At 35.6% G+C, this 13,946-nt stretch overlaps 2 protein-coding genes across 3 annotated transcripts; both read left to right on the plus strand.

The window, feature by feature from the left end:
- Positions 1-429: 429 nt before the first annotated feature.
- LOC110460535 lies at positions 430-3,240 on the plus strand. The gene is made up of 2 exons (XM_021513498.1): positions 430-536; positions 1,325-3,240. The coding sequence occupies exon 2, from the start codon at positions 1,376-1,378 to the stop codon at positions 2,504-2,506; it is 1,131 nt and encodes a 376-aa protein (XP_021369173.1). The 5' UTR covers positions 430-536; positions 1,325-1,375; the 3' UTR covers positions 2,507-3,240.
- A 1,998-nt stretch (positions 3,241-5,238) lies between these two features.
- On the plus strand, positions 5,239-13,356 carry LOC110460531 (lys-63-specific deubiquitinase BRCC36-like). Of its 2 annotated transcripts, XM_021513493.1 has the most exons (8): positions 5,239-5,405; positions 8,864-8,983; positions 9,521-9,608; positions 10,039-10,127; positions 10,491-10,549; positions 11,846-12,018; positions 12,537-12,714; positions 12,777-13,356. In XM_021513493.1, exons 1-7 carry the CDS (start codon positions 5,301-5,303, stop codon positions 12,683-12,685), a joined length of 783 nt encoding a protein of 260 aa, XP_021369168.1. In that variant the 5' UTR covers positions 5,239-5,300; the 3' UTR covers positions 12,686-12,714; positions 12,777-13,356. The 2 variants fall into 2 exon arrangements, with proteins under 2 accessions (XP_021369168.1, XP_021369167.1); XM_021513492.1 differs by having other exon boundaries at positions 12,537-13,356.
- The last annotated feature ends 590 nt before the right edge of the window (positions 13,357-13,946 follow it).

Raw genomic sequence — 13,946 nt, forward strand, 5'->3', positions numbered from 1 at the left:
AAAACCACAGCGTAGTGGGACAGGGATCCTTAAAGGGAGGTTACTGTGTATAGCGAAAACCAAAGTGTAGTGGGACAAGGATACTTAAAGGGAGGTAATTACTGAAAGTAGGAAAAATCAGTGTAGTGGGACAGGAGTCCTTAAAGGGAGGTTACTGTATATAGGCAAAACCACAGTGTACTGGGGCAGGGATCCTTAAACAAGGCTCAGGGTAAATAAATAGGACATCATATAACCGCAAATAACGTGGTCTTATACATACAATAACATGGTCTTACACATACAATAACATGGTCTTACACATACAATAACATGGTCTTACACATACAATAGCATGGTCTTACACATACACTAACATGGTCTTACACATACAAGAAAATCCTTATATTGCCCTTCGGTCATTCCATACATTAACAATTTTCAATCTAATGATCGATACTTGAACATGAACGATGCGTTTAGTTTATTGCTTTTTAGGGATCGTTATTAAGCCAAATATTAATGGATTACTGGACGGAAAGTAATGGTTAAGTGTGGTAAGTTAAAATCTGTGAAATAATTGGTTAGTGAAACACGTGGAGAATTATTTCTATTACATAACTCACTTGTTATGCTACGCATACGGCACTGAAACTCTGTTTCTTACGTTCTTTCAGCGGCATTACGTCGTATGATATAAGATAGAGCAGTTTTCATTGATCGATGCATCTGCGTTGTAAATGTGACGACACATTAACATCAATAAATGTGACATCAGAGATATGATTACAGAAAACCGAAATGGTTGATTCTAATGTCAGTGTGATACATCATTTTTACTTATTTCAGTTTATCAAAGATTCCTTGTGGAAGCACTTTGTCAGTACGAGCCATATTTCAAATCCTTAATATATATTATCGACTCTTTTGATCAAATGTAATGATCAAGTCAGTGGTTTATATTACGACTTCCATACCCACGCATTTGTATAACAGCACCCAGTACCACGCTAATGTATGCACCGGATATCAGTTCAATCTTGGTGAGGCCCCCAGACGCGGTTTAGAAATAATGCTATAAATAGAAACGTATATAAAATTGTATTTTAAAGTTTAATATAAAATTATATTTTTAAGTTTAATTTTATCTTTGTGTCTTTAATTGCATATTTACGGTTATTAAATGCAACAGAAAATCAGTTTCCACTGAATCGCAATTCATTTTTCACACATTAGCCAATGCATAAAAAAGCATAATCAAGCCAGATATAATTTACTTCAAGTCTCTTGTCATTTGCTAAATATCAACAACAAAAAAATCATCTCATATTTTTATTTTATTTAGGTGACAATCCTCAGCTGACATTTTCATCAGGGTATTACTATTACTACCGCCATGGCACGAAGATTCACAATGCCTCCGCCACCGTCAGGAACATTCGACACTAATTATCCGCCGGTTGAAAAGTCGCACGATAAACAGCCAAACATAACAAAGTATGGCAAGACGAACTTAGGTGACCTACAGTATGATACAGTTTTCGGAAAAAAACGAAAATCACGAAAACCTAAGGAAATTGACCCATCAGTGGTTATAACTGACAATGGAAAAGTCCATCTGAATAGAATCAACTACGACTATTTGTTCAAAGATCAAGTACACAACAAAGGGGAAGTCAAACAGAAATCGTTCGGCAGGGTGCCTTATTACGGGCAAGCACATATCATCGCATCTTTTAAAACCTCCAGGAAACTTGGCGAAATTTCCAAAATTTGGCCTATATCAGGTGACAGGGCCTGGGTGAATTCATATGGGGATACATATCTTACTCTTATCGACAAGAAGGGGAATCGTCTAACGATGACGCAAGACTTTGGCCATAGGATATGGGATTTTGTTATCAATGGCAAAAGCAGGATGCTGCTCACCGTGGATCGCAGTGCTCATATCCACGCGATATCTTCCAACGGGGAGTTAAGTGTGGCTGGACACTTCCCTGGGTATCAGCCATACGGTATTTGTGTCATGATGGATGGAAATACCCTTGTTTGTATCCGGCCACTCGTGGGTACAAAGGGACCAGCACGGTTGGTTACAATCAGTATCAACGGAGAAGTTTTGAAATACTTCGACACGCGCGCGGACGACACTCCGCTGTTTACCGAACCCTACAGTGTGTCGAGCATCAGCAATGGAAAGATGTTCGTCCGAGATGGCGCGTCCAAGGTCGTGTGCGTAGACACAAAGGGTACTCACCTTTACACTTGGACAGGGCAGAGCTTCGATAGGGAGGAAGACTTCCTCCCGTCCTGTCTATCATCTGACGCACACGGGTCGCTGATTGTATCGTCACGTGACGCCAACAAAGTATATATCCTACCAATTGCCGGCAAGGGCCTTCGCTGTCTGCTGGACGCATCCCATGGCATGGAACATCCTCTTGGAATGGGGGTAGACGCCGAAGGACATCTCTGGGTTGCGTGCAAGGGCAGGAAAATACATATTGTCAAGTACCTTTCTCTTTGAAGAAGGCAACATTCCTCTTTTACCCGTTTGGTTTACTTTATATACATAGGTTAATATAAATGTTATATTTCTTATAGATGCGACTTATACATTTGTTTTCAATTGTGACATTTCACTTCATTGAATTTTAAAGATAATAAATATAATCATCTCTTGTTTTTAAGTGATGTATTATCAATATTAGGAGTTTTTGTATCCGGTTGCGAATGTATTTTTTAATATCACAAATTATTAAAGAAGCGTCCATAACACTGATATTTAGTAAGAAATTTAGTTAATGATAGTATATTAATACCATTACAACGTGTGTTGAAAACAGAGGATACCCGAAGAGTGATTATTGATTCTAAATTATGTTCATCCGAGATCAATATGAGAAACAAATTATGAAAGAAAAGGGAGAGGATAACAAGGATTGAACAAAGCCTTAATTCAAACTCAATGTAACCAAAACAAGGGGATTGGAAATGGGCAAATCTTTATCGGGGAAATATTACAATAACGTCACGTGCAATTTACTCATAACACAAAAGTAAGTAAAGTGTAGTACATGTAGTGACATCACATTACGTCACACTGGGAATCAGTAGTTTTGAACAAAATAATAAGTATGATTTCATCATTAGCCAGTGTAACAGGCCTGCTGGATGTTTGCATCAGTATAATGATTCAATCTTATTTCTTTTCATTTTCTCATTAAATCTATTGACAGTTCTTGTGTTTGGATTCATCAATGATATATAAAGCCAGACAACAAAATATATGTTTCCTGTAATATATTGGAAAAAATAGGGAAGGTAGGTAGGCAACACATTTTATTTTGACAAATAATTGTATACGGTTTATATAGGAGAGTGATCTTGACTTAAACAGTGCTTCTTTAAAATTTGCCCTAAAATGTTTCGGGAAGGCACAACAAAAATTAGGGTAGGTAGGGTTACCGGAAATACCAAATATTATTTTGTTTGGCCTAATCGTTTACAGCAACTGGGAACCCGTGGGGAAATTTTAATCAAAACCAGTTTTTAATCATAATAGCCTAGTTTTCGTGAATTGGATTAGACTACTGTATTTTATTGAAAGTTTCATTAAAAGAAATAAAAGCCGATTTTTGTTCTCCTTTCGGATCAACTCATTTTTGGCAAATCATCGATTTTAGCCGCTTATGACTGGTAAAGGAATAAATTGTTCGCAATTTCTAGCGATTTTATTTTCAGTCAGTCAAACGGCTAAACTTATAGCAAATCATTCCATGATAATTTTATCTGCAGTTTAATATGCTCAAAAATAAATAGTTTTCCTATTTTAACCCTGAGAAAATATCGGAAGCAGCGGCTAATTTCACTCCGACTTGCTTTTATCGGAGACAATACGATGTTACAATGTACACCGTGCACACCCCTTTTACCTTGTACATGCCCTAAGAAATTCTTCTCATTACATAACTCAAACCTCACAGACACGTGTGTCCTGGAGATTCGTATACCATCATCGTTTTGTCTATTCGGTAGAAAAGAAGAGATTTGATATAAGTTGCTTATATCTCGGTCGTTATGTTTGCCCCGAAAACACGAAAAGACGAGAACTAAGGTTTCGCATGTGAATTCTCGTCTTTTCAGAACGAACGAGATTTTGGGGCAAAAAGACGAAACAACGAAATGGCACAAATCAACCAACATACTCTAGCAACTACAACATTCATATTTGCGGTGCTACTGACAGGAATCATGCAAGTTCCTTTTATCATTGTTGATAATTCCATGGACATCATAGAAAAGTCGGGGTTGTACGGGTCTACAATAAGCTTGTGTCGATTGTTGAGTATAGGACTAGGAGTAGTAGTATATTACACATTTTGCTCCGGAAAAGTCCTGGGGCCTGTTCGTTTATGCGGAACAACCGGTTTGACCGTTTATAAATGTAACAATTTCGGGTATAAATCCTGGCAGACCTGCAAATGTTTATGCAGGCCTTGCAAGGCTCGTCTGAAAGCAGCATCAGATTACTAGGTCCGACTTTATTTAATAAACGAACAACTGTGGTCCGACCGGTTTGATCGTTTAAACGAAAACGGCCCATTAATCTTCTAGTTTTTTACTTAGAACTATATATGGGATGGGATATTTTAACATGGATATTTATTTTTTGTAACGGTTTCTTCTATTGTTATACGAACACGACCTGGGTGATAACTGATCGATTATTCAAATTCCTGTCATGAACCGGCATTAGACAAATATCTGGGGTGGTTTTTTTTCAAATGCATGATATAATTTTATGTTAAATAACAAAACCGATTAATTTTCCCGTTAAATGTCTGTTTAGTTCAATGAATCTTTTTTATAATAGAATATTACTATCAAAATATTCTCTTTTTTAAGGTTGAAACCTCACGTATCACATTTGATGGAGAGTAATTCTCTGGTGTTCGATTTCAAGTTAGTGATCACCCGAAGAGACCGCAGTTTTAGCTTTTTTTACAATACGCACGTTAACGTTGGTCGGTCTACCGTATGCACTACATTTGTTTTTTGAACAGCTCTATTGAAATGATCTCACGTATTGTCCTTTAAACACAGTCTAAGTTTAAGCTTTTTATACACGGTCGGGTTGTAGGATACATTAGCCCTTGAATTGGATTTCATATCATTTCGTCAGACATAATTATCCACAAGGCATAGGGGAGGCAACTCTTGGTAATTTCTGTAACAAGCACTCTTCTGCGTGTGAAATAAAAAAACGCACATTTCCGGTTTCAGTCAGCGCACAAAAATTTCAGCAAAATATTTAGAAAATGGCTATCAATTGCGTTCATTTGGAAGCTGATGCTTATATGGTTTGTCTCACACATGCTTTATCGACAGAACGGGAGGAAGTCATGGGTCTTTTAATTGGAGAGGTAAGATACAGGACGAATCTGAGAAATACTCGTTGGCAGATCTCCGGGTCTGAAAATAAGATGCAATATTACAGGTTTAATTTCCCTACTTAAACAGTGTTAGGTAGCATAAGAGGCCGCTGGTCGGCCTTTTTTCTGTCGGATATAATTTGGCCGACTGTTACACGGCGCCTGTCAAAAGTATCTCGCCGTGTAAACCTCTAACACTGTTGGACTAGGAGTACCCCTAGCCCTGACACATGACAGCCATTTTGACATATAGATGTACCAGTCTGTCTGTCAAAATGTATAATTCTGGTCTCAGGACCAAAGTCATAACCCACACTCAATGGTATAATGATGAATTGTGGATGTCAAAAATATTGCGTTTGATTCATTGTAGTGAAACTGGAGTTCCCTGTAGATCTGGCCCCAACATAATTTTTATTCTATCCCAGTGGATGACTCGAAACTTCTTCTGAAAAATACATGATGTATTACCAAAGTTTTTAACTAAAGTACCAATATAATATGTATTTTTATAAATGTTATGGAACATTTTATTACCATCATCCTCAATCTTTATTTTATTAAAAGTCATTTTTATATATGTATTATACCCAAAATTGCTATAATTTGTTAGACAGATAATAGGTTGGTAGGGACTGTCCAACCACCTGTTGTCTGTTCTACACACAAGTACCACAGTATAAATGTATATCTTATATTGTTACTTAATAACTGCAAGAATGACATCATCTTGCTTTATGATATGTACAGTGATACATATAACTGATATTTTAATATTACAAGTGGAAACAACATCATGCATAAGCCCCACATATATATATTATCAGAAGGGAATCATATTTGCTAATGACAACTCCATCTTATACCGTCAAATAAAATAACATCTCATTTTGATGAAATAATATNATCAGAAGGAAATCATATTTGCTAATGACAACTCCATCTTATACCGTCAAATAAAATAACATCTCATTTTGATGAAATAATATATCATCATCATATTTGACCAATTACAACTTATTCTATTCATATATATATTATTACGAGAAATTATACCATCTTATATTCATATTATAAGGTCAAATCCTTAGGACCTTTTGTTATCTAAGTAATTAAGATCTATACTAGAGGACCCCATTGGAAATAAGCTGCCACCCAGCTTTCATGGGATATCCTAGGTTAAAGCTTAGTCAAACAGATACATTGTAATTATAGTGCTCCAAAATTTGTGATATTAACTTTGATGTGATAAGCTAAATACTGTGATAAATCTGTGATTATTATGCAATTGAAATCTGTGATCTTATGTGATATTTGTACCTGTATCTTGCTTTTACCGAATAAATATTATTATTTAGAATACTTTGACAGATAGGAATATGTAGCATATATAGGGTGACCAGTTTCTGAGTCCTTATCTATAACCATCCAAAAACATCATTGCCGGATAAGTCTGCATGAGGTTGTAAAAACCATTGGTTTGATTATTCCCCAAATACTCTATTAAGGCACTTTACAACATGAAAATAGTATGTACATGTATTCCTACAGTGACAGTTATAAATATAGTAGTTAAAAAAGGCATACAAATCAGCATTATACATAAGGTAACAGGACATTTATCTCCATATACAAACACCTAATAAATTCTCAAAACCAGCACACACTCTTTCAGAAATAGATGTTGTAAAATTTTAACTACTCGTTGGCAAGCTTCTTTTAAATACGGCTGCTGCCACAATTATGTGAATGACCGGGACGTAATGGAAAAGACACGATGTATTACATCTTAGCAAGCTATTATTGATTCAAATTTATTTACTTTTACTGCCCATTAGCACTCATTTAATATATTTAATTTGAAAGAAAAACACTTGCCTTTAGATTGAAAAGGCCATATTTCCAATAAACTTTCTATTTACTCATTATATAAATATTTGTGAAAACAGGTATAGATAGGACACCAAAAACAATCCTAAATACTCTGCAATAGCAATGTTCCTCGCGTCATCGCCAAACCCTGGCATTCTGTCGAACCAACTTATACGTTTCTTGACACAGCTGATTAAAGGTGTATCAATGTTTATATAGCAATATATTCTAACTGTGTTCACCTATGCCAGAGACGTATAACACATACACGTCTCTGCCTATGCGAAGCCCTACCCTACGTACACAAATGTGGCACGGCGTATAGCTTAATATCTGTACATCGTATGAATTAAATTCACGATAACTCAATCATTTTTCAACAAATCAAATTAAAATTTGGTATATAGTTGTATCATAGTCATAAGAATAACATATCTCATGATGTCGCTTACTTTATCAATTATTTTAAGAGGTAAAGTCTGAAGACGCTTCTTGATCTGTACAGTTTTATTAACACACGTGTGCCAAGCCGACGATAGTAAAATAATAAATTCACGATAACTCGGTATTTTTTTCATATATCTAAGTGAAATTTGGTATAAAGGTGTATCATAGTTATATGAATAACATATCTTCTGATGTCGCTTACTTAATCGATTAATTTTAGAGATATGTTCTGAAGACGCTTCTTCATATGTTGAGTTCTATTCACACACGTATGCCACGCCGCCGATCGTAATAATAAATTAATCATAACTCGATCATTTTTTCAAATATCGAACTGAAACTTGGAATATATATCAATAAAAGTCTAACTAATAACATATCCTCTGATGTCGCTTACTTTAGCGAGTAATTTTAACAATATTATCTGGCGACGCTTTCTTCACTTTACATGCGATACACACATGTGCCACGCCGCAATCGTAAAAATTCAATTCATCATAACTCAGTCATTTTATTAAATATCAAATTGAAATTTGGTACAGAGGTGTATTATAGTCATATTAACAACATATCTTCTGATGTCGCTTACTTTATTCAATATTTTAAAAGATTTTGTCTGGCGATGCTTATTGTCACTTGAAGACGCTTGTTGTCGGTTGAAGACGCTTTTAAGGAGCTCGAGGACCGCCAAAACGTCCTCTAAAAAACCAAAATGCCCTCTAAAAATGACAACAAATCACCTTTTATTTCAGTTTGCTATAGACATTTTAATGAAGATTATGTAATTAAATATCTCTCAGTGAGATTTGTAAACTATTATTTAATCTGTTTTGAAGATTCCACTTGAGAAAATGCAAGTTTTCTAAGATGTAACAAAAAGTTCATGACAACAAATTCTTAGTCATATACAATGTGTAGATGACATCTGCATAAAGTAGCCTAAACATCATTAACTCTATCAGAAACCTTTAATTGGTTGATATTGGATATTAATGACTGAATGTATAAAGTATAATATGATAACGTTTTCTTTGTTTTCATAGCAAAAAATCAAATCTCATTTGTCAAAGTTTCCTTTTTATACTAAAAGATTTATTTTACTTTACATGTGGATATACATTTTCTTTCAGATTGATGAGAACAGAGTATCACATATATCTGCTGTAATAATGCTGAGGCGATCAGACAAACAGCCTGACAGAGTAGAAATCTCACCAGAACAGTTATCAGATGCATCCACAAAGGCAGAGGTAGACTCTTATATGTAACATTACCTGGGACTTGAAGGATTTTTTTATCTAAAAATGTTGCAGATAGGTATTTTCCAAAGAAGTAATTCTTATTGAATCTCAGTGCAAGCTTTACTAAAGTTGGAAATATTTGTTCTGGTATATATAATTATATTTTTTTTTGGGGGGGGGGGGGGTTAGTTTTGAAATCAAAAAAGGCTTTCAAAAACTACCAAAGGAGAGGTAGGCCTTTTTTATCAGTAAATAAATTACTTAGTATGAAGGTGTTGCACATGGCTATATTTTATCATGCTTGAATTGATTGTCTAATAATTTGTGATGATTATTGTAAGTCACATGCACATTGTGTCCACCAGTTTGTCAATTTTATGAAAATAAATATGAAAACAATCTTAAATATAATAATACAGTTTACACTTGAAAAACATGTTGATGTTAATGATATGGTCAGTATAATATTATATCAAGGAAAAGCAGAATGAATTTCAAATGTGACAAATATTTCACAGGATTTTTATTTATATTTTTTATTTTCAGGACTTAGCTAAAGAACTCCAGCGCCCCTTACGCGTTCTAGGCTGGTATCATTCTCACCCACATATAACTGTCTGGCCTTCTCATGTAGGTAAGTATGAAGTCTTTTGCATCACTTATGAGGTGTACAGGCCTTGGCCGGCAGAAGTAATATTACCCAACTACAACACTACACACATATGTATTTCACATGTTGGTAAGTGCAAATCCTCCCTTTTGAGTTGCTACAGACCATCATTACTAGCAATACTACCTAACTATCACACTAGACACGTATGTACATATATGTAGGTAAATATGAAGTCTTAAGCATCCCTTGTAGGGGTCTACAGGGTGTCAACACAAGTACATATGTAATATCACCCAAATATAACACTTTGCATGTACATCTTCACATGTAGGTAAGTAGAAAGCCTCTAGTGTCCCATGTGAAGTCCACAGGGCATTATATTAACACTAGTTATATTACCCTAATATGCATAAGCTCTGGTTTTGCTGAATGTGATGTTTTATATCTGTAGATGTGCGGACACAAGCGATGTATCAAATGATGGACGAAGGATTCATAGGTCTCATATTCTCAGTGTTTAACCAAGACAAAACCACAAAGGTAACTTGTATAGGAAAATGACAATCTAAAGAAATTCATAAAAGTTGTAGAGTATAGCCTCATGAATATTTTCGAATCCTGTTCAAGATCTTGATAATTCTTAAGTATTTAAAAACAAATTTCTAAAAATATCAAAGTTTTACCTCATACACAAACAATGTATGTATTAAAAGTTTCCAGACTGACTGATCAAGCTAACTGAAAATATACTTTAAAAAAAAAATGAGTTTTTTTTTTCTTCCCTCAGAACAAACCTGGTGAATATACATAAACATGCAAATGCTTTCTAAAAAAATCATCTAACTGTTTGCTTCTCTCCATTTTGCGTTCCATTAATATTATTTTCATGTTTGTCTATTTCAGCAAAATCGTATCCAAGTAACCTGTTTTCAGTCCCAAACGTTAGAAAGTTTCCCCCCACAGTATGTATCCAATGATCTGTCGCTCTATTTTCTCATATTAAAACATGACCACCTGTATACAGCTAGGCAGACATCACATATGGTTAATAAGGTGCTGATAATGTAGTGTAAAGATTGATTACCTGGCTTAACCATCAGAACTATACCACACGTTTCAGGGGTGACAACTGTTACAGTATTAATGAAAGGTTGGATAGGTTAAATTCAAATGCTAAATTGACAAGTGTTGTAATTTTCATGACAGTTTTTTAAGCCGCTGGTGTTTGTCGATTATGTTAGTACAGCATCTTGCTTGGACTTAAGATGTATCTCTATTTCTCTGATACTACAAGTCCCACAGATTCTCTGATACTACAAGTCCCACAGATTCTCTGATACTACAAGTCCCACAGATTCTCTGATACTACAAGTCCCACAGATTCTCTGATACTACAAGTCCCACAGATTCTCTGATACTACAAGTCCCACAGATTCTCTGATACTACAAGTCCCACAGATTCTCTGATACTACAAGTCCCACAGATTCTCTGATACTACAAGTCCCACAGATTCTCTGATACTACAAGTCCCACAGATTCTCTGATACTACAAGTCCCACAGATTCTCTGATACTACAAGTCCCACAGATTCTCTGATACTACAAGTCCCACAGATTCTCTGATACTACAAGTCCCACAGATTCTCTGATACTACAAGTCCCACAGATTCTCTGATACTACAAGTCCCACAGATTCTCTGATACTACAAGTCCCACAGATTCTCTGATACTACAAGTCCCACAGATTCTCTGATACTACAAGTCCCACAGATTCTCTGATACTACAAGTCCCACAGATTCTCTGATACTACAAGTCCCACAGATTCTCTGATACTACAAGTCCCACAGATTCTCTGATACTACAAGTCCCACAGATTCTCTGATACTACAAGTCCCACAGATTCTCTGATACTACAAGTCCCACAGATTCTCTGATACTACAAGTCCCACAGATTCTCTGATACTACAAGTCCCACAGATTCTCTGATACTACAAGTCCCACAGATTCTCTGATATTGCAAGTCCCACATTCAGCAAACTTTATATTTAGATACTTCTTTTGGAGTACTGCTTCATCATAAACAAGAACAATGTAGGCTACTGTCACCTATATTTTCTGGTTCACTGACTTTGATTAAAGATCACATTTAGCTCTATTCCAGTCAAAGTGGGAGCAGGGACATTTCATAAATATATGTAGTTGAAATAAATATATATATATGGTAAAAATATTTGATCAAAATATAAAATCATTTCAGGTATACTCCTATAGAGGTGCCTCTCCATATTGTACCTAGTGCAGGTCTTGGCAGAGCCTGTCTCGATTCCCTTGTAGAGCTCCCTAAAATCCTGTCACAGGAGGAGACGGAGGCATATAGCAAGGTCACCTCCAATGACCTTGACCTTATCACAACCATACACAACTCATCAGGTAGGCATGGTTACTGATCCTTATGCAGTATTTCTTTATTCTTTCTTTGTACAGTATTTCTTAATTAAGTCAATTACAAATCAATCATGCTTTGCCATTTAAATTGTAACATTGGTTGCCCGATACTTAGAGGCCAAAGAGAGGCCATCATGAGAAAATTGACCAATATTTCAAAAGTCTTCCTCTCCAGGTTCAGATTTACTGGAATTAAATTATCTTCTTGGAGAGAAAGATTATAATTAATATTTTTGTCTTAATTGTCTTTCTTACAAGCAGATGACCGTTAATATCCATGGACCTAATTGTTTAAGTATAAGGTCTAGTTCTTTTGAAGTAGGAAGGTGCCAATTGATTTAAAATCCTGTTATCACTGCTGTACTTTGTTGACTTAAAAATCGAAATGAAAAACCAGGTGAGGTCATACGATCAGTTTGACTGTTGATTACCCTTGAATCCCAGGTCTTTTTGTTGCATAAGAAAACATGTGATTAAAACAATATTTCACCTTTTTCTTTCAGTTTACACCAAGTCCCTGTGTCACATCATGGAAGTAATGAATGCTCCTTTGATACAATCTTTGGAAAATCGCCTCGAACAAAACACGGCACAGATCGCACTACTACAAAAAGAAAATACTGCTCTGAGACAGCAACTTAGCTCATCCTGACCACTCCCCAAACATAGTGAACATGTGAGTTCCTAAGGATTCAGGGTTTGTTGTTGTGCTATTCAAGCTGGAAACCAGAAAAGCATGCCAGATAAGTTATCACACACCAAATACATCATCAGCTTCGTGTGAATGTTGTGTTGTTGTGAGGAGGACAAGTATGTTGTACGTTTCTTATCATGGTTTTAATGTCGGATCACACAGCCATGTTTGGATGTGTCGGAGGAGACTGTGTTATAAGGAACAGGTCTGCGAAGCCTGTACATGCAATTTAACATCAACCTGAATTACATATAAAAACGTCTATAGTTATGTGATGACACAGAATCCTCTGTATCCAAATCCAGAAAAGCAGTTTCATTCTGTGAGGTCATTGTTTTGTAATTTTGTGACTGGAACTGAATGGTAAAGAGAAGATTTTGCACAGCATTCTTAATAGTCAATAGTGCTAACTACTGACCCTCTATTTAAAGGGTGACTAATTTGTGGGATTCATATTTCGTTATAGTGAAAATTAAACTGTCCCAAAAATTCTATGACTGAATTGAAGAAGAACCTGATTAAAATGTCCTATAATGGTGCAGGAGTTATCTCCCTTGATTTTTCCTGCTATTTGCTTTGCATGTTTAGGATAAATTCAGTTGAATAAAATGTTAAAGCCTTCGTTGAAATCAAGTCTTTGCTGTGCATTTTATTCATTATTTTCTGTTTGACTGTAACAATAGTTAAGTTTATATATCAGTGAACCAAGGTGACAAAAATTCCTGGTCATGGAGTACCCGACTGAAAGCTTGATTATTATCAAAGTACAAGAAACATGCTCAGCAGTGTATAACAGTGTAATTGCCCTCACTTAGTATTTTACTTCCTTGGAACTCGCCACAGTTTTCCACATTATAAATGGTTTGCAGTACATTGTAGGAGACTTACTCATCTCATCATCAGTCAAAGTGTTCATCAATAGAATGGCAGCATTATAAAGTTTGGTCGGCATCGACATGTCCTTTTAGTTTCAACACATTTTGTTTGTAATGTGGTAGGGTTAACTATCATTATACATAGTTGTGCATGTGAATCAGACACATTACTTGTGATTAGATTATCATTTGTATGGAATCATGTCCATGTAAGGAAACGTTTGCTCTCCACCTGAAGCGTCTGTCTTAAAACATGTACCATTCAAAATGTGTTGGTTTTTTCACACAAAAAAAGGATGAACATATTATGAACCTCTATGCTACTCTTTGACATTTTTGCTACA

This window comes from Mizuhopecten yessoensis, unplaced genomic scaffold, assembly GCF_002113885.1.
Source record: "Mizuhopecten yessoensis strain PY_sf001 unplaced genomic scaffold, ASM211388v2 scaffold10423, whole genome shotgun sequence".
Lineage (NCBI taxonomy): Eukaryota > Metazoa > Mollusca > Bivalvia > Pectinida > Pectinidae > Mizuhopecten > Mizuhopecten yessoensis.

What these genes read in the sequence shown, in the direction of transcription:
- LOC110460535 (XM_021513498.1), top strand. Translation starts at nt 1,376, where the DNA reads ATGGCACGAAGATTCACAATGCCTCCGCCACCGTCAGGAACATTCGAC.
- LOC110460531 (XM_021513492.1), top strand. Translation starts at nt 5,301, where the DNA reads ATGGCTATCAATTGCGTTCATTTGGAAGCTGATGCTTATATGGTTTGT. An exon ending in TGTCTGGCCTTCTCATGTAG is followed by an intron (nt 9,609 to 10,038) that starts GTAAGTATGAAG and finishes TTATATCTGTAG; the next exon opens with ATGTGCGGACACAAGCGATG. An exon ending in ACCAAGACAAAACCACAAAG is followed by an intron (nt 10,128 to 10,490) that starts GTAACTTGTATA and finishes TGTCTATTTCAG; the next exon opens with CAAAATCGTATCCAAGTAAC.